At 36.1% G+C, this 20,194-nt stretch overlaps 2 protein-coding genes across 3 annotated transcripts; both read right to left on the reverse strand.

The window, feature by feature from the left end:
* Nucleotides 1-845: 845 nt before the first annotated feature.
* On the reverse strand, nt 846-7,200 carry LOC134674560 (alpha-tocopherol transfer protein-like). Its single transcript, XM_063532674.1, has 8 exons — nt 7,148-7,200; nt 6,504-6,546; nt 5,496-5,643; nt 5,016-5,175; nt 3,053-3,167; nt 2,285-2,416; nt 1,644-1,857; nt 846-1,276 (listed from the first exon to the last, which is right to left on the reverse strand). Exons 3-8 carry the CDS (start codon nt 5,641-5,643, stop codon nt 1,128-1,130), a joined length of 918 nt encoding a protein of 305 aa, XP_063388744.1. The 5' UTR covers nt 6,504-6,546; nt 7,148-7,200; the 3' UTR covers nt 846-1,127.
* LOC134674554 (uncharacterized) lies at nt 6,504-20,101 on the reverse strand. 2 transcript variants are annotated; one of them, XM_063532665.1, is made up of 6 exons: nt 19,877-20,101; nt 19,347-19,503; nt 18,004-18,118; nt 17,634-17,765; nt 15,275-15,491; nt 6,504-7,229 (listed from the first exon to the last, which is right to left on the reverse strand). In XM_063532665.1, the coding sequence occupies exons 1-6, from the start codon at nt 20,037-20,039 to the stop codon at nt 7,216-7,218; spliced, it is 798 nt and encodes a 265-aa protein (XP_063388735.1). In that variant the 5' UTR covers nt 20,040-20,101; the 3' UTR covers nt 6,504-7,215. The 2 variants fall into 2 exon arrangements, with proteins under 2 accessions (XP_063388735.1, XP_063388734.1); XM_063532664.1 differs by lacking the exon at nt 6,504-7,229 and adding an exon at nt 12,590-12,822.
* Between the last annotated feature and the right edge of the window lie 93 nt (nt 20,102-20,194).

Here is a 20,194-nt window from a genome sequence, read left to right on the forward strand (position 1 = left end):
ACATAGAAAACATCCATAACTCGGGAACAAATATTTATGATGAACACACAAATAAATGCCCTTACCAGGATTCGAACCCGGGACCTCCTGCTTCGTAGGCAGGGTCACTACCGACTAGGCTAGGAGGCCGTTTTATCTTAAAACAGATAATAAGCGATGAATAAAAACTTACTTATTTATAAACTTACAATAACACTATATTTAATTTCCGCAGTATTTACAATGCGGCTCAATGATTTGTATTTAGTTTTCCCTAAACTGTTTACAATGTAGCGAAATGTAGCATAGGTACTTTAATATATCTTGATCTTTGTGTTTTCTAAAAGTATTTAAAAAAGTTGACTATATCACCGTTAAAATCCCATTTAAATGTTAACAAGAAAATAAAAGATTATTTTACCTTGGTTTTTACGGCCGTAACGTCCGACCATCGGCGCACTGGATTTAGTTTTGCAGATCAGTTCGAAATGACCCATGATGTGTCAAAACTGGTTTGACCAACTGGTCAAGATTTGCCATATGAACAGGAAATAAAAAAAATTAAACAACGGTGAGCAATATGTATTCATAAAAGGCTCATTTTTATGCTGTTGCTTATTTTTTTACGTTAGACTTGGATCGATAAATATTGTGAAATATTCTTTTTTGGTTAATAATTGTATTTAGGGCCGGTGCAGATGGACTGCAACCCGACTGCAACTTGTCAACAACTGCACGTCGACTGCACGCCAAGCGACACGATTTGCTGTCCGTCTGTATCGGCCCTTATTATTTCTAACATGTATAGGATGTGGAAGAGGGAAAGATTAACTCAAGTACATTTAAAATATTTTATTACAGAAATTATTTCGATGATTGTAAAAGCACCATTAATAACACGAACATGTTTATAACAAGTTTAGATTGAACCAAAGGGGTTGCCCGGTAGAAGTATTATACAGATGGAGCCAGCATAGGTTTAACTGTCAATCCTAAGAATCGTGTCAAGTTATTGCTTTTATGGCCTTTCCTGGCCCTTTAAGCCAAATAGAGACAGGTAAAACCTATGCTGGCGCCATCTGTAAAAACCTTTGACAGTTGTCAATCCCATTTAAAGTCATGCTGGCATTTAAACCCAGTACCTAGTACTAATCTATGTCTAGTTTCTTAAATGTCCCAGACAAAAACTCATAATTATAATCGGTAGCAGGCCTCTTCTTTTCATCTGATACATGCTTACACGCATTGAGTAGAAATTGTTTCGTTGAATCACTTCGAAGTTCTTTCTCATACATATCTGTAACATAAATTTAAGTATTAAATACATATTACCGTAAACTCCGCTCTACATACGAGTACTTAACTATGGTTAAAATGTTATGGTTTAGCCCAAAGTTACAAGGTCAGGCGGCTTAAGAAACACGCTTTTATTTTGCTCGACTCGAGGCAAGACCGTATGAGGAAAGTCCTTCTATGTAGATAAGTATTTTTGAGTTAATTTTATTTACGCATTAGCATGGCATTAGTTTTATTTTTAGTGTTGCCATTTAATTTAGTTTTTAATATCTTCAAGCCTCTCTAATTCTTTTTTTAAGTGTTTCTCTTGTCCCTTAGTTTCTCTTACTCTACCCAACCTTAAAGTAAGTTTTTTGCGCATTAGGTACCTGTATATTCTTGCATACTGCAGTCCTCCCCTCCATAATCTTTTGGCAGATATTGTTTTGGTAGGAACTCGTGTAAGGCTTCTACACTAGCGTGAATCATAACTCGGTCCATGATTTTTGCTTTGACAAATTTTCGAAATAAACTTATAATTTGTTGACCTATGCTCGGACAGTTTAAGACGTGGATTGAATGCACTTTGAACCCAAGCCCGTCCTTTAACAAATAAATGTATATTAGTAAACTTAGCAAGCTGTAGCATAATTGTTATTACCTGAGAAGCTCTTTATATATCTTTGTAATGTATATTGTTGTTAGGCCTTTTACAGACCTTGAAAGTGTTAGAGTAAGGCCAACAAAAGTCTGCAGCGATTTTGATAGCCCACGCAGTGTAAGTGTTATTCTAAACTTCAAACTTCTATGAAATGATGACGTATAAAAATCGCTGCAGACTTTTCTTGGTTTAACTGTAGTGACTTTAGGCTTAGTTAAAAAACAGAAACACATTTGACATATAAACACTCGATTTAGATAAAATTATTACAAAAAACATTAGGTGCCTACATTTTAATCTCAGTAGCCATATTATTTTTGTCTTTGTCTTATTTTATTTTTTTTAATATATCTAATGATTTTTTTATACCTGGAAAATTTGAGCTGATTTTTGAGCCAACATAGGATTTAGCCTTAGGAGATGTCCGAGTGTTGCGTTTTTGAGATCAACAACCCAAATCTCACTTCTAAAACAGTCGTATTTTACTCTTAAGTCGATAATCTGAAAAATCACAAGTAACTGATTTAGGTACAGTTGTTGTTGTTAATTGTTTCCATCGTATTTTCTCGGAAACGTTCGTATTTGTCATGCTACTTCAGTCACCCTCAGTTCTTTTTGTACCGAGACTGACTGAAACAGCAGAACATGTTTGTACGTTTCCGTGAAAAGCCGATGGAAAATAATTATGCAATAAATCTGTAAAATAAATAAATTATTAAAAATAAATCGGAGTTTTTCAGTGTTAGATTTGAATCAGTTATTTTAATTGAATTTAATATCAGTATCTCTATCAAAAAAGTAAAATAAGGAATTGAAATATTACGCATATACTTGTTTTATTATTTTATTGTGATAACTTATGAAAAAAGCGTGACTCACTCCGCGATTCCGTCGCTTTGCTACAGGTAGCTAAAAGTGCATCCGTTCGGCCCCAATTTTGGGGTTTGCCATAAGCCGCGCGTGGCGCTGTGGCCACCTAGCGGCCATATCTGTGCTGATCGTAACAGACGCGTTTTGTTAGAGGGTGAGTCTTCTGTACCTAGTACTATTATTTATTCTGTGGCTCTGCGTCTGAATGGGACAGTACCTAACAATCTCAGGCCCAATGACCAAAAATGTATAGAAATAGCTACCTACCATGTACAGATTCCTGAAGACTTGTTCAGCCGAAAAAGAACTGGGGTCCGGGTCAAAAAACTGGACAATCGCAATTCTTTTTCCTTCATACAGTTTCAATATTGCTGCATATCGACTGAAAAAGTTAACATTTAAACGAACAACAGCGACAATTACAAATGCTTATTACTTAGGGTCACTTGCACCATTCACTAACCCGGGGTTAACCAGTTAAACCTAGAGTCACCATGGTATCCAGTAGAGAAGCCCCGAATAGTGAATTTGGCCGAATACCGAATATACGGCCGCTCGCTCGGCCGAATACCGAATATTCAGCGACCGAATATTCGGCATGACATGCGAATATTTTGAGTCACAATTATTATGAAAACTGTTCGCCAGTCTATAGTCGTGGCCTAGTGAATATGACGTCCGATATTCAATCAGGAGGTTGCGGATTTTTGAATTTGCCCTGGCTCGTACCAATGAGTCTTTCGGAACTTGACGACCTAGTGGGTAGCGACCCTGCCTATGAAGCCGATGGTCCCGGGTTCGAATCCCGGTAAGGGCATTTATTTGTGTGATGAACACAGATATTTATTCCTGAGTGATGGCTGTTTTCTATGTATATAAGTATAGTAGAAAAAGAATATGGAAATATATGTTTCCCTATACACTAAACTCATGGACTAATGATGTAAATCAAAATATACTTAATAACACACATAAGACTAAAACAATTAGGTATAAAAAATATGTTGTTATCAAGTAAAGGTGCGCGCTCGAGTTGTTTATCAACAACTCAGGTAAACTAAAATGATATATGTACTAACCATTCTTTCCTTATTATACATTTAGATATAGCTAATAACCGGAATGTAAACGAGCGACAATGGCGGCAGATAAACTGTACGCGGTTTTCGTTCGCTGTTTCACCATGTTAATACATACATACATACATATAATCACGCCTATTTCCCGGAGGGGTATGCAGAGACCACGGATTTCCACTTGCTACGATCCTGACATACCTCTTTCGCTTCCTTTACATTCATAACATTCCTCCTACACGCTCGCCGGTTTAGGGTGCTCTTGACCTGGCCTTTCTTCAGGATTTCCCCGATCTGACCAGAGAAAGTCCGCCGAGATCTACCCCTTCCACTTGTTAAATCAGTATATAAGAGTTATTTTGGACAAAAAAACATATTTACATATATAGTTACGTATGTATATCATCACCTAGCACCCATAGCACAAGCTTTGTTTAGTTTGGGGCTAGGTTGATTTGTGTAAGATTGTCCCCAATATTTATATATTTATTTATTTTACTTATGTAGGTACTGAATGCTATTGGCATTTGATATTCAACACTAACTTATCAATTAAGGAAAACATCATGAGGAAACCTACATATATACCTATGCGCTAAAAATTCAACGGTGTAGGTATGTGAAGTCTCTAACCCGCAATGGGCCAATGTTTGGACTATAAATACTTATACCTAACCCTCTCACGTACGAGAAAAAGTCTATCCCCAGCATTGAGACGTATGTAAGCTGAATTATTACATTAACATAATGTAAATTAACTCATCCAAGATATATGACATATTCATTACATAGGTATCTATTATGTTTATTACCAGCTCTTTAAATATTTAATAACATGTTTTGGCAGTAGGTGTCATTGTCACTGCCAATTATCCACGCCCATTATTTTTAAAACAACGAGTAAACAATTTAAGGTCAATAATTGTAAAAACTCGCAAATTGCGGGGATCTTTCTCTTTTACTCCAATGAAGGCGTAATAAGAGTGACAGAGAAAAATGCCCGCAATTTGCGAACTTCGATTTTCGCAGTTATAGCCCTAATAAAGGGGCGGCTAGTCGTTACTACAGGGCCCGGGGCCTAGGGCGGCCAAGACTGCAAATCCGCCACTGGCAAGTCGCATCTTGTTTCTTTCCAATTTGAAACATAAACTTACTAGATAGTCCAAAGATCCTGGTCGCTAGACAAGGCTTGAATCCTGCTCTGAATTAATTCCGGAGCCAATCCTCTATATTTGTAAAAATTGTCAATTCTACGTTTCGCTTTTTCCCGAGAACCTTTACTCACTAAGAGAAAAGTTCTCACAACATCTGGATCTACAAATGAGAATTTAAAAAAGAGTACATTTGTTACAATTTGCAGGTATAAGTATTGCAGGAAATCGAAAAATTATATCAATAAATGTTCAGGGCAAAGGAGATAATAAGAATGTTGGAAATTACATCGCAAGAATAGACAAAGAATAAAAAAACAGAAAAATACTAAAACGACGATTTATAGTGACCGTGTTACCAGACACTGAGTAACACACTAAAATTTGACGAAAACAAGTGTTGTCTCTGTTTAACAAACACAAATACCAACGTGGCAGATAAAGACAAAAATACCTAATTAAACACGCCTCAAAAATATTCACCTATTCCAGCTTCCACCAAATGCGGTTGTTTCTGGAACCAATCCATGATGGCGGCTACATCTTCCTTTAGACCTTCTTCTGAGCATTCCAAGTATTTTTCTATGGCAATTCTTTCTTCTGTGGTATGCGGAAATAGTTTGTGCGCCATCTGAAATTGTTTGTATGAATTAACAAACTGCAAATATATTTTAATAAATAAATTTCTAATAACTAACTAGGCAGTTGAGATACGAGAAAAAGAGATAATGAGAGCTATTGTGACGCCAGTCGCGCCTGTAGTGTCTGCAATAGATAGTATTTTTTTGATAAATGTTCCTTTTTAGGGTTCCGTACCCAAAGGGTAAAACGGGACCCTATTACTAAGACTTCGCTGTCCGTCCGTCTGTCTGTCACCAGGCTGTATCTCACGAACCGTGATAGCTAGACAGTTGAAATTTTCACAGATGATGTATTTCTGTTGCCGCTATAGCAACAAATACTAAAAACAGAATAAAATAAAGATTTAAATGGGGCTCCCATACAACAAACGTGATTTTTGACCAAAGTTAAGCAACGTCGGGAGGGGTCAGTACTTGGATGGGTGACCGTTTTCTTTTTGCTTTTTTTTTGTTTTTTTTTTGCATTATGGTACGGAACCCTTCGTGCGCGAGTCCGACTCGCACTTGCCCGGTTTTTTATTTTCCAGAGAATATTTTTTACAAATTTTATACCTACAAGTAAAATTTCATTAATTTGGAATAAAATTATGGGTTCTTTGCTAACCCGTATAAAGAGACTTATAATAGTTATAATCGAATGAACTTTTTGATCCCCGATCACCTAATTTCACATCTGTGTTCACAAGTTACAAAAAATGGTAATTCCGACATAATTTACTTTATTGCAATTAATTTAAAAAATATTACATAATTAATTTCTTTGATTTGGAATGAAATTGGTTACAGAATGATTTATTTTCTTCGTTACTATAAATTGAGATACACTATTGTAAAATATTGAAACGCTTACCTCTACCCGCAGATACGCGTAGCCTCTCGTGCCAATCACGGAACTGTACAATAAATTTTAAGTAGCAACCTTTAGAAGAACATAATAAGATTTGTTGTTTTATAAATTAAGAGCCAACAGGAGTGGTAATTTCTCCATACAAACGTAATCGACTGTTTCCTCCGTGGGTTTTGATGCTAGAGCAATGATTTTTTCAACACAGATTAATTTTGTTAATATCTCTGTCGGACCGTTTTGCTTTTTTTGAAATTTTTGTTTTTTAAGGCACTAGAGCCCTTCAAAAATGGCCAAAATGGCCTCATTGACTATGCCGCAATAATAATATAATAAGGCGTAGGTAGTATTCAAAACTGATATCAATTAGCCAAAAAAGCAAAACGGTCCGACATAGATAAATTTCATAATCATTTAGATTTCTAAATTTGGTTACGACTGGTTAAGTTTTGGAGGAGGAAACAGTCGAGTACGAAACCTCGATTTTTGAGATTTTACTTAGGATTTTTCGCCTTGTCCTTATCACACTAGTTTTAGGAGCCGCTTCCGTTAGCGAGACGGGTATATTTACCTAAAATGTTAAAAACTCAGCTCCTGTTTCGTCTTAAGAAGAACATAATAATATTCTCGAGGAGACTTTGTATACCTACATGATACCTACTGATTTGTTGTTTTGTAAATTAATTTGTTTACAATGTCCAAGTTTTCCTTAACGATGTCATTTTGGAGAACCTAGAAGAAGTAAATAAGACGTATACGTATAATCTATGTATCTATCTCATATTTTTAAACAACAAATATATATATATATATATATATATATATATATATATATATATATATATATATACATATTTCGGGGATCTCGGAAACAGGAAACAGCTCTAAAGGGGTGATTGATTAACAGTCCGCCGGGCGGTATCGGCCTGTCAGTTGTTCGGAACTGTCAAAATTTTGTTCTAACTGACAGGCCGATACCGTCCGGCGGACTGTTAATCAGTAGGCCCCTTAACGATTTCGATGAAATTTTCTATAAGGGTTTTAGTATAAAAATTTGTGCCTACCCCAAGTCTCGGGATTAGTTGCCAAGCGGACCCCAGGTCCCCATGTGCCGCGGTAGAATTACCATTCTAACGCAAGGAAGATGAAGATGATTTAATTTTCTAGGGGATTTGTCATCAGATCTTGACTTGATGATGATGGGACTTCTTAACAGAATTATACACCTATTCTTACAAGCAAAGAAAATCGAAATAGGTCCAAAGCTGCCAAGGAATGGAATTCCTTGCCGGCGTCTATACTTCCGTGTTCTTATAACCCGGCAACCTTCAAATCAAGAGTGAACAGGCACCTTCTGGGCGAGCTCGCTCCATCGTAGGCGACGTCTACGCCTCGGCTAGTCTGTGGCCATGAGTAAGCCCATTCATAATAAAATAAAAAAAAATAAGTCACCGAGTAATGAGTGAACAATTAACATTTAACTAACTTTTAATTAAGACTCCCACAAATTGAAAGCCACCTCCTTTTTTTTATTCAGTTATAAGTTGAAAATGCTACTTGCTAATAAGCACATATGTCTTATATTATATTGAATGGCTACTTAGTTATTTATATAAGTATAGAAACCACAATATTATTATAGACAACCACACAAGACAACCTAATATTATAGCTACTTACCGTCATGATACATCTGTTTTTTGCGATAACATCATACTTTATTCGAATATCAATTAATCTATATATATATAAATGCAAGTGTCCTGACTGACTGACTGACTGACTGACTGACTGATTCACCAACGCAGAGCCGAAACTACAAAAGCCAGTAAGTTGAAATTTGCACACCAGATTGCATTTATAAAGTGTACAAGAGATAAGAAGCGATTTTGAGAAATTCAACCCCTAAGGGGGTTTAAAAAGGGGATGAAAGTTTGTATGGGGTTAAAGTTTTCTTTTAAGCTAGGAATTTAAAACTTCGTAAAAAGATATGTCATTAAAATACAAGAAAACTAATTTCAGCGTTTTTGAAAATTCATCCCCTAAGGTGGTGAAAAAGGGGTTGAAAGTTTGTATGGAAATCAAACATTTTTTCGAGTGGTGGACTTGAATCTTTGTATTTAGGGATATTATTAGAAGACAGGAAAAGTAATTTCAGCGTTTTGTAAAATTCATCCCCTAACAGGGTTAAAAAGGGGTTGAAAATTTTAATCCATTACAAATGCTTTGAAACTTCTTAGAAAGGCATAATAGCCGATTACAAAAAAAAGTAATTGCAACGTTTTTGGAAATTCAACCCCTAAGGGGGTTAAAAAGGGGATGAAAGTTCGTCTTCGGGTGCAAATTTTATTTTAAGCTAGGAACTTGAAACTTTGTAAAAATGTATCAAATTCAAATACAAGAAAACTAATTTCAGCGTTTTAGAAAATTCATCCCCCAAGGTGGTGAAAAAAGGGTTGAAAGTTTGTATGGATATCAAAATTTTTTTCGAGCGCGGGACTTGAGTCTTTGTATTTGGGGATATTATTAGAAGACAATAAAAGTAATTTCAGCGTTTTGTAAAATTCATCTCCTAACAGGGTTAAAAAGGGGATGAAAGTTTGTATGGGGTTGAAGTTTTCTTTTGAGCTAGGAATTTGAAACTTCGTTAAAAGATATATTATTAAAATACAAGAAAACCAATTTCAGCGTTTTTGAAAATTCATCCCCTAAGGTGGTGAAAAAGGGGTTGAAAGTTTGTATGGATATCAAAATTTTTTTCGAGCGCGGGACTTGAATCTTTGTATTTGGGGATATTGTTAGAAGAATATAAAAGTAATTTCAGCGTTTTGTAAATTTCATCCCCTAACAGGGTTAAAAAGGGGTTGAAAATTTTAATCCATTACTAATGCTTTGAAAATTCTTAGGAAGGCATAATAGCCGATTACAAAACAAAGTAATTGCAACGTTCTTGGAATTTCAACCCCTAAGGGGGTTAAAAAGGGGATGAAAGTTCGTCTTCAGGTGCAAATTTTATTTGAAGCTAGGAACTTGAAACTTTGTAAAAAGGTATTAAATTAAAATAAATTCATCCCCTATGGTGGTGAAACCGGGGTTGAAAGTTTGTATGGATATCATACATTTTTTCGAGCGCGGGATTTGAATCTTTGTATTTGGGGATATTATTAGAAGACAATAAAAGTGATTTCAGCGATTTGTAAAATTCATCCCCTAACAGGGTTAAAATGGGGTTCAAAGTTTGAATCCATTACAAATGCTTTGAAACTTCTTAGAAAGACATAATAGCCGATTACAAAAAAAGTAAGCAATTGCGTTGCGTTCTTCTTCTTTAAATTAGCGTTGCGTTCTTATATTAAATTTTGTTAGTAGTAGTAGCAGTTGCACCGCCCACAATCTCTCTGCTTTGCCTTAAGGTTGACTGGTAGAGAATGCTTTTGGCATTAAGTCCGCCTTTTGTACGATAAGTTTTCTTTTGTGCAATAAAGTTTAAATAAATAAATAATAAATTGCAATGTTTTAGGAAATTCTACCCCTAGGGGGGTTAAAAAGGGGGTGAAAGTTCGTCTTGGGGTGTAAATTTAATTTTAAGCTAGGAACTTGAACTTTTTGCAAAAAAAAGGTATTAAAATAAAAAACATGAAAACTAATTCAAGCATTTTTGAAAATTATCCCTCAAGGTGGTGAGAAAGAGGTTGAAAGTTTGTATGGAGATCAGATATTTTGTGAGTGCGGAACTTTAATCTTTGTATAAGGGCATAGATACCTATTATCAGAATACAAGAAAAGTAATTTCAGCAACCAACATCAAAATCCACTTGAAATAAAACTTCATACAACTTGCTAAAAAAGAAAAGTACTTAATTTCAACATTGCTTGGATATGAAAATTATAGGTACTAAAGATGTAAAATGTTGAAGATAAGATTCCACGCGGGCGAAGTCGCGGGCAACAGCTAGTTATCAATACGTACAAACAAAATAATAAATTATGTAAATTGCATCACATTTGTTGCATTTGTCAAATATTTAAATGAAAACAATTTTGTATAAAAGTAAGGCTTTATTAATTATGTTTCTTAAATAACCTTTTCAATAGAAACAATGTACATATTTTCACCACACCAGCTGGGAGAGGCTTATAGGCCTATTCGGATTTCGAGATAATTACAAGATCTTGAGACGATTTAGAGATCAACTAGATCTACATTAGATATCGACTAGATGTGACTTGGATATCTAAGAGTGACATTCCATTTCCAACTGCAGCTGCAATACTGTTCATTTTACTATGGAAACGCGTCGCTGTCATTGTCAATTTCCATAGAAAATGAACAGTATTGCAGCTGCAGTTGGAAATGGAATGTCACTTTTAGTCATAACTTGTCGAAATCGTTCAAGAGGACCTCCAGAATCGCGGAAACGTCAAATTTGACATATCTATCTTACAAATATCTTTACATTATCCGTATCGTAACTTGTTGAAGTCTAGTAGAAATCTAATTCATTTTCTGAATCGAGCCGTTACTTTGCACTTCAAAAACTGATAGCAAAGTTGCATTTTATTCACATGTGAGGCAAAGTAATCAAATTTTGAGTAGGTAGTTTTCTTATGTTTGCTGGTAGAACTGACTTTTAAATAATGATTTTGGATGATAAATATTTAATAACATTCAATTGGATTTAATTTGGTTTGATATTTTATATTAAATATTTGCTTCGGGTTGGTGTGGTGAAAAATTTTGTATTTTACGCGGGGCCAAATTTTGTTTAACCCTCGTGCTTTGAAACCCTCGCAACGCTCAAGATTCCATTTTTCGGACCACTCGCTATGCTCGTGGTTCAATTTTGGAATCTTTCGCTTGCTCGGGTATTAATATATTATTAGCACGAGCGGCTAAACAACAACTTTGCCCCCTTGTAAAACAATAGTTATTTGTACAACAAGAGATCAAAGTTTGATATTTCTTCGAGTGCTTATTTTGAGTCCCGTGCAAGCGAAAGATTCTATAATTTAGAATCTGGAGCGTAGTAAGGGATTCAAAAGCGCACGAGATGTATATAACTTTGATCTCGTGAAGTACACAAAATTTTTCACCCTAAGCAGTGAGAACATACCTAGAAGGACAGAGATAATGGAACCCAAGTATATATTATCGAACTTGTATTAGACCCCGCATGTTGAAATGACATTTAACTATAAAGGTCACTTGAATGACATTTTGTCTCACTCAGTGAGCAAAATGCGATTTTGCTCACTCATTTCGCATTTTGCTCACTGAGTGAGACAAAATGTCTCAGTGAGCAAAATCACATTTTGCTCACTGTTTTTAAGAAGCAAAGTACCCTTGTTCAAGCTGCTGAGGTGAAAATAACAATTAAGTACCTAATAACATTCAAAATTATTCTAGGCATTCTTGAAATTAGTACCTGTTGGACTTTCAAATTAAAAAAAAAGTTTCCAAAAAACGGTCAGTTTTTTAACGCATTTTCACATACATTTGTATGAACTGTTACAAACCTGACACCAAAAATTTGTATGAAAAACTAGGGACACTTTTTTCTTTGTCTCATTCAAAAGTACTCGTGATTTAGAGTCTAAATAATCCAAAAAGTTGTAGGAACCCAAAAGTACTCTTGATTCTCAGTCTAAATAACCCAAAAGTAAATGGTACCATTTTTTTTAAACTCCCACGTATACGAAATAAAATACAGGAAGAATTTATGAATAATGATAAACAACCCAGTATAATACATTTTATAGTACATATGATGGTTTTAGTTTTTTTTTAGGGTTCCGTACCCAAAGGGTAAAACGGGACCCTATTACTAAGACTTCGCTGTCCGTCCGTCCGTCCGTCCGTCCATCTGTCACCAGGCTGTATCTCACGAACCGTGATAGCTAGACAGTTGAAATTTTCACAGATGATGTATGATGGCTCCCATACAACAAACGTGATTTTTGACCAAAGTTAAGCAACGTCGGGAGTGGTCAGTACTTGGATGGGTGACCGTTTTTTTTTGCTTTTTTTTGTTTTTTTTTGCATTATGGTACGGAACCCTTCGTGCGCGAGTCCGACTCGCACTTGCCCGGTTTTTATTGGTTACAGTTTTGCCGACACAATGACCAGCGACTGCTTTTGGTGTGAAGAGATTGGTGTCGTAGCGATGGTTTTAGTCTACGCACAAACTTTTGAACGAGCCAGGCATACCGGAATACTCTTCATTGAATGAAGCTGTTAATCTTTGGGATTCAATAGTCACAGCTGTGTCCAAACGTTTGATCCGCGCCTGGTTCGATTCCGTGCAGATTTCCTTGAAGAATTCATCTGTAATAAGTAAAATCTAAATAATCGATTTGAAATCGAATTTGAAAACAAGGAATGAGTATTTATCTTTGTTTGTTATGCAGAAGCTGTTTTACTGCAATGGCCATAAAAAATCTTGCTCAGTTGATAAATCTTTGTCGCAGTGGTAATGAATGATCATAGGAGAAAACCTTAACCTCTCTATCAGTATCTTTAGGTGTTTAAATAGAAGTAAACAAATAATTTGTACATTTTCGGGTAGTTATAAAATTTATTAGTTAACTAACCAAATACAAAACCATCACTCAGGTCACTGAACGACCTGATTTTACCTATATTATTTGATCATGAATTGTAATGTTTTCATCTACCCTTAAGGCTTAAGGAGCCATTTGCGGGTAGATTTTGTTTACTTTTTTTTAAATACCTAAAGATACAGACTATAGGTAGGTAAAGATTCTCTACTAAGAGCATTCACATGAGTCAAAATCTTACTGGGATAAGTGTTATTAAATATCATTACCACTGCGATCAAATATTTATCAACTGAGCAAGATTTTTATAGCCATGGCAGTAAAACAGCTTCTTCCTAACAAAGAAAGATAAATACTCATTCCTTGTTTTTAAATTGCATTCAATTAAGTTCCATTTTGTTGATATTTGTTGGAAAAAACGTAATTATCTTCCTACAAAGCGTGGAAAAGTACAAAGGGATAGTTTTTTATGGACTACAATTACTTTTAATTGGCACTTGGTGGTTATAACTACGTATAGTACAACGTTTTCTCTTATTGAGTAATAATCTTTCCAATTATTTACTTATACAAAAAAACAGAACTAATACAATTTGTCCTTGTTCAATTGGATGTTTTATTCTGTAAAGTATTGTATTTTTTTTTTTTTATTATGCATGGGTTTACTCATGGCCACAGACTAGCCGAGGCGTAGACGTGGCCTACGATGGAGCGAGCTCGCCCAGAAGGTGCCTGTTCACTCTTGATTTGAAGGTTGCCGGGTTATAAGAGCACGGAAATATAGACGCCGGCAAGGAATTCCATTCCTTGGCAGTGCGCATAAGGAAAGTAGAAGCAAAGCGCTTAGTGCGAATTGGCGGAATATCTACCAAGTAAGGATGGAAACCGGCCGTGCGTCTAAAAGTCCGATGGTAGAATGGGGACGGTGGAATGAGCTCGTGTAGCTCTTGGGCACACTCCCCGAAGTGCAACCTGTAGAATACCGACAGGCTGGCGACTTTCCGCCGATGGGCCAAAGTCTGAAGCTTAGCCGTTAGCTTCTTGTCGCCAATCATCCTCCTGGCTCTGCGCTCCACTGAGTCCAAAGCGGCGAGTTGGTATTTAGCTGAGCCATCCCACAGGTGGCTGCAATACTCCATACACGACCGGACTTGAGCTTTGTAAAGTGTTAGAAGCTGTCCAGGTGTGAAGTATCGCTTCACCTTATTTAGGACGCCCAGCTTTCTGGCCGCAGTTTGTGCTTTAGACTCAATGAAGCTGCCGAAGCCGAGGACTGAACTCAGCTCCATGCCGAGGAGTTCCAGGCTGTCGGTAATAGGTACAGATGCACCCCGGAAAGAAGGAGTCAGGTCGAATGGACTCCGTTTAGCGGAAAATAGACACGCCTGCGTTTTGGAGGCATTGAACGTGACCAGATTGTCATCACCCCACTGGGAAACGAGACTAAGGGTCAAGTTCATTCGCTCAACCATGGCCTCTCTCTGTGAACGTATATCCTCCCTGCTGTCCCCTGCACTAGCCAAATATCTCTCAACAACCGTACTGTCATCTGCATAACCTACAATGCTGGGTTGCAGCATGTCGTTAATGTGGAGCAGGAAAAGGGTTGCGGAGAGAACAGACCCCTGAGGAACACCGGCGTCAATGGCCATGAGGTCCGAAGAGCAGCCATCAATAACTACTCTGATCGACCGTTCACTCAAGAAATCAGATAGCCAGCTACAAAAATCAGCAGGGATGCCGTAAGCAGGAAGCTTGCTAAGGAGACTTGCGTGCCAAACCCTGTCAAAGGCCTTAATAAGTTTTGCGCGAAATGAAAATTTTGAGACATATTTTTTCCAGCCTATCTGTGTGTCCCACTGCGGGGCAAAGGCAGAGGTGAGAGTCCGTTGATTTCCACGACTGTAGACTAATAATTAAAAAACGAGAAGACTTAAAATGTAATAGTAAGGTAATAGTGACGTAATTCACTAAAATACCTTAGATAATTAAAAGATAAATCAGTTCAATAATAACTTCTGAATGAATTTTTCTAAAACAATTATACAGAAGTATTTTTGTACCTATATATTTTTAGATTTTCTCAGTAATAATGTGCCTCAGTGTGTTAGCATTAAGTAAATAGAAGTTATAACCAAAGTGGCCTAACATATCGTAACGTTTTTAAAAATATACATGTTTTTAAAGAAAAACATAGTCAGTAATAAAGATTTACCAACCACTTATTTCATTTACAGTCTTCTTGTATTCCCCGCCAATTTCCACTGGGAACACAGATTTGTCTACAAATTGCCAGATTGTGTCATAGGAATTATGCACATGTATCCTCTTGTTCAACTTATCGCTCAAACACTTCCGAAGTAGCGTTATAATTCCATCTAGGACTTTATTCGAAAATATGAAGTGAAGCGATCTACATCTGCTGCCGAAAGTTTGCTAGAAAGAAAAAATAATTTTCACCACACCATCTCGGAAAGGCTTACTTTGCACTTCAAAAACTGAGAGCAAAGTTGCATTTTATTCATATGTGAGGCAAAGTAATCAAATGCAAATTTTGAGTTGTTTTCTTATGTTTGCTGGTAGAATTAACTTTTAAATGATGATTTTGGATGATAAATATTTAATAGCATTTGATTTGGTTTGATTTTGTTTAATATTTCACATTTAATATTTGCTTCGGGTTGGTGTGGTGAAAAATTTTGTGTTTCACTTGGGGGCAAAATTTGTTTAACCCTCGTGCTTTGAAACCCTCGCAACGCTCAAGATTCCATTTTTCGAACCACTCGCTACGCTCGTGGTTCAATTTTGGAATATTTCGCTATCAATATTAGCACAAGCGGTTAAACAACAACTTTGCCCCCTTGTAAAACAAATAACTATTATTATAATGAATTCCTTCAAGGAAACTTCATCATCATTGGCCTTCGAGTCTATTACAGACTATATAAGCAGTGCCAGTTGGGCCACAACGTTCTTCGTAGCCAATAAATGAAAGAAATGACGTAAAAACATATTCCTTTTCTCAAACATGCAATGAAATATTGATGTTATGTTCCTTATAATAGGCTGCGAAGTATGACGTTTCAGGTGCGGCTAGGACAAAAGGTATTTAATGGAATTTCATACAAATCTTGCAGGCCTAGGCCGGCAAAGTCCTCTTTTTTAATTTTCATTTCACAGATATTTGTGACACAGCATCGTGGCATTCATCCATTAAAAAAAAAACTAGAGGCAGTATTGGCTTTATGGTTCGTAATGACACTGCCACTACGCCTATAAAAAAAAACAAAAAACAATGTTTGCTATAAATTGCAGTTTTATTTGTATAAAATCAACATGAACTTAATAAATAATACATTATTAACCAAATTTAATAGTTTTATATTATAAATTTAACTACACAAATAAAAACATTTAAAATATTTCATCTAAACGTTAGCGGTAAAAAGGTCTACTCAAACACGCGTAGTTATTTTTTTTTAATTGTTATGGAGGTAAAGTTGAAAAATTTTCATTCTGTTTTATTGGATTTATGGTGCGTTGTTGATTTTTTTACTTTAATATGAGTTCCGACGAAATAATTAAATTAATTGTAATCGTAGGTGTTGGAATTGGCAGCGTAAGCAGAATTGATTTTAAATAACTTGCTGCCTCTGCCGCCAAGTTAAAGACGAAGTATGTATATGGTTGCTTAATGCTTATGGCAATTTTATTATTTGAGAAACTAAGAAAAATGGCTTACAGTTTATTACAAACAGTTTTGTGGCATATTTTAAATTAATGTAACTACAAATTCGTCAACACTGTGGAAATTATACTTATTTACTCCATGTATAAAGCAACGATGTATGTGAAACATGATATCAACATGAAAGGCTATGTAAACTTATGTGACGAAAACGATAGTCAGACGGATACAAGGCGAAAAAATCAAAGATACATGAAAATATACGGGTAGTAAAAATACACGACTCGTGTAAAACATACGCGTGATAATGATATAGGTACGTGTTGGTTATATTTTGGGTGTAGTTTACTTTTAGTTTTTTCTATAAATAAAACTTGGGTTTCGTGGATTTTTTATTTTATTTATTTCATTGCATGTTTGAGAAAAGCACTATACATACCTCGGCGGGAAATGGGGTTGCCCGCGCTCAGACCTATCCGGCCTCGCTTCGCTCGGCCGTCTATATGTCTTCGGCCGGCAACCCCTTTCGTCCCGGCCTCTGTAGTAATGTACTATTTATTTTGGGGTTCGAAATTTGAAAGTCATTATTAAATCGATATGGACGTTAGTATTACGCAATATTAACATTATGCATCGACAATAAATTTGTTACAACAAAGAAGCTTTTCTTTATGCTGGGCTTAATTTGTGGTTTTTGAACGCATAGAGTACTTATGATAGAGTCACACCAAGAAAAGTCTGCAGCAACTTTAATAGCCCACAGTGCGTTATTTTAAACGTTAAACATCTATGAAATTATGACGTATGAATAACACTTGCATTGCGTGGGCTATCAAAATCGCTGCACACTTTTCTTGGTCTAACTCTATGTATGTAGATTCTTTACTTACCATCAGCATCATAAGGCCTTTGTGCGTGTCAGTATAACTTAATGTGCTCAACATACTGAAGCTATACTCTCTCAGGTCGACAACGCATTCAATACCCGCGCAATAGTCGGTGAAGAGGCTGTACTGAAAGAACTGTAAGAGTTACCATATTAAAAAAAATGTGCAAAAAGTACTAACAGGCGCATTGATTTTCATGGAAGGTAATGAACTAGACTTCTATCGACCGGTACATTGACCGTGATTACCTTTTATACCGGGAGCTCTAAAACAATACAAAAGGTAATCAGTGTATCTATATCCCGGTCGATAAAAGTCTAGTGAAACGAACCGTGAATCATTTAAAACTGTCATTTAACTAATACCATCTTACCCAATAAGTGTATCGGAAGGTATGCAGTATATTATAACTATCATCAGATTTAATGAACGATTCATATACGACTCTGTAGTTATCCTTTGTAGGTTTCGGGAAGACGCAAACATGTCTGCAAAAAATATCTGTTCTGAACCAGCAGGTCGATTCTAATTTACCAATTTGTTATGGACTTTATGGTTATGTTATGACATGGTTTTGATACGACCTAAATTGAGTTTAACTTCATTTCGCATGCACTAAGCAGCGTGAGTGATCTTCAAGGTCGTATTAAAATAATATCAAAACAGTAAAAAAGCTATTTTAATAACTGAATCGGCCTCCGATTTCCATCGGTTATAAACAGACATCGTACATTTTCCAGCATTTTTGGTGCAGCAAAATGGTGTTAACGGAATTGGTATAGATAATTTCAACTGAAATGGTAAATTAAGGTTAATATTAACGTAATGCACGCTAATTAATGTAATATATTCTAATCATAAGGGTTGAAATTATTTATGGGTACCAATTCCGTTAACACCACTCCGCTGCACCAAAACTGCTGGAAAATGTACGACCATTGATTATAAATGTTATAATGACTTTTAAGTAAAGAGTTTATTATTGACAATATAATGATCAGAATACCTAGGTACAATAAATGAAACGAAGAAAACAAAATTTTTCATATCAGTGTCTATTTCGCACGAGTAACCACGGTAAATATGAATAAAGGTAGGGCGAAAATAGGCAAGGAGAGCTAGTAAGCTAGTCCTCACTTTACAGTAGCTACAAGAAATAATTGAGACAAACAATATCTTGGGTTTGCATTCAGACAAGCAAGCATTGATTTATGGTAACATTCTCTTTCTGACCGCAGCTGCACTAACTGGTACTGAACGCGTCGGTGTTATTGTCAATTTCCATAGTAAAGTGAACAGTAGTGCAGCTGTCGTTGGAAATGGACTGTCACCTTTATTATTACTAATGAGAGGCCATACCAAACAATGACATTGTCGCAATCGCAACCTGTACAGTCGCCATCAGATATATCAGAGCGGCCAAGGTGTTCACAATATCTGAACACGCACTCTAACGCCTTGAAAATAGAGGCGTGTTCGGGTGATTGCGAGCACCTTGGCCGCTCCGATATATCTGATGGCGACTGTACCACGCGACCAAAACGTCGTAAGCGCGGAAAAATTCATGGCGCTTACGCGTTTAGGTCGCGAGATTCACGCTCCGCTTCTATGTTTTGTTGTCAAAACAACAACAACTCACGCCGCAAAATACGGGTTATCTGTGCCCGTTCTATACGTAGTAATAATTATATTTAAATAAAGGTTATATGTACTTACAAAATTTTACGTAAATTCTGGAAGTCATTCAAAATATCAATGTTGCACATTAATTCTGGCATGAGGTTCCGTAGAGTGCAGGTTCTGTCCAAACGCTGCTTAGCACGCTCTATGGAACCCTTGTTGTTAATGATCAGTCGTTCTAAATACTCTCGATCTAAATTAAAAAAATATATATGATATGCGTACAAAAACATTCAGTAAAATGTCTTTTTTTAACGAAAATAAGGAAATTTAAGGGTTAAAGATAACTCACGCTACAACGGTCCGGGACCGGGCCAGGGCGTCCGACACTTCAATTTTTATATAGAAAGCGTCACGTGATCACCGTCACCTGCCTGACCATTGGTCATTCTAACGTGAGTCATAATTTAAGGGCCAGGACTAATAAACTGTACACCGCTATACTTAGGTATATAAATTACTTGAAATAAATGGATAATTATGTCAACTTTCCAATAATATTATCACAAAACTGAACATTGATTTATTCTGCCAGTGAAACCTCTAAAAGTTCAATAATAACTCACCAAAATCCTTGAATGCGAAATGATTTTGCTTTTTAATCCAATCATCGAGAACATCTATGGCTTGACTCATTTGCTTCGCATCTTCATAGCCGTTCAGAACCCTCACTTCATGTAATTGGTTCGGATTAAATTCAAGCACTGGATTGGAAGGTAAATTTTCCATGTTCGGAGTCCTGCGACCACTTGAATAGTAGTAATAGTAAAATGGATGTAGCTGGTTGTTAGCTGATTTATACACGGTCTAGGAAATTGCTTTCAAGGATTGTCATAATAAGATTACGAGTAAGTAATGATGTGAGAAAATTATGATGCATAATT

Source organism: Cydia fagiglandana, chromosome 20, assembly GCF_963556715.1.
Source record: "Cydia fagiglandana chromosome 20, ilCydFagi1.1, whole genome shotgun sequence".
Taxonomy (NCBI): domain Eukaryota; kingdom Metazoa; phylum Arthropoda; class Insecta; order Lepidoptera; family Tortricidae; genus Cydia; species Cydia fagiglandana.

Excerpts from the sequence above, each read along its gene's own strand:
- LOC134674560 (XM_063532674.1), bottom strand. The coding sequence starts at position 5,643 with ATGGCGCACAAACTATTTCCGCATACCACAGAAGAAAGAATTGCCATA. Across the intron at positions 5,176-5,495 it reads TTTGGTGGAAGCTGGAATAG|ATCCAGATGTTGTGAGAACT; the intron begins GTGAATATTTTT and ends TCTCATTTGTAG. Across the intron at positions 1,858-2,284 it reads AATCAGCTCAAATTTTCCAG|GACGGGCTTGGGTTCAAAGT; the intron begins GTATAAAAAAAT and ends TATTTGTTAAAG.
- LOC134674554 (XM_063532664.1), bottom strand. The coding sequence starts at position 20,039 with ATGGAAAATTTACCTTCCAATCCAGTGCTTGAATTTAATCCGAACCAA. Across the intron at positions 17,766-18,003 it reads CCTTCCGATACACTTATTGG|TTCTTTCAGTACAGCCTCTT; the intron begins GTAAGATGGTAT and ends TAACTCTTACAG. Across the intron at positions 12,823-15,274 it reads GACTGTAAATGAAATAAGTG|ATGAATTCTTCAAGGAAATC; the intron begins GTTGGTAAATCT and ends TACTTATTACAG.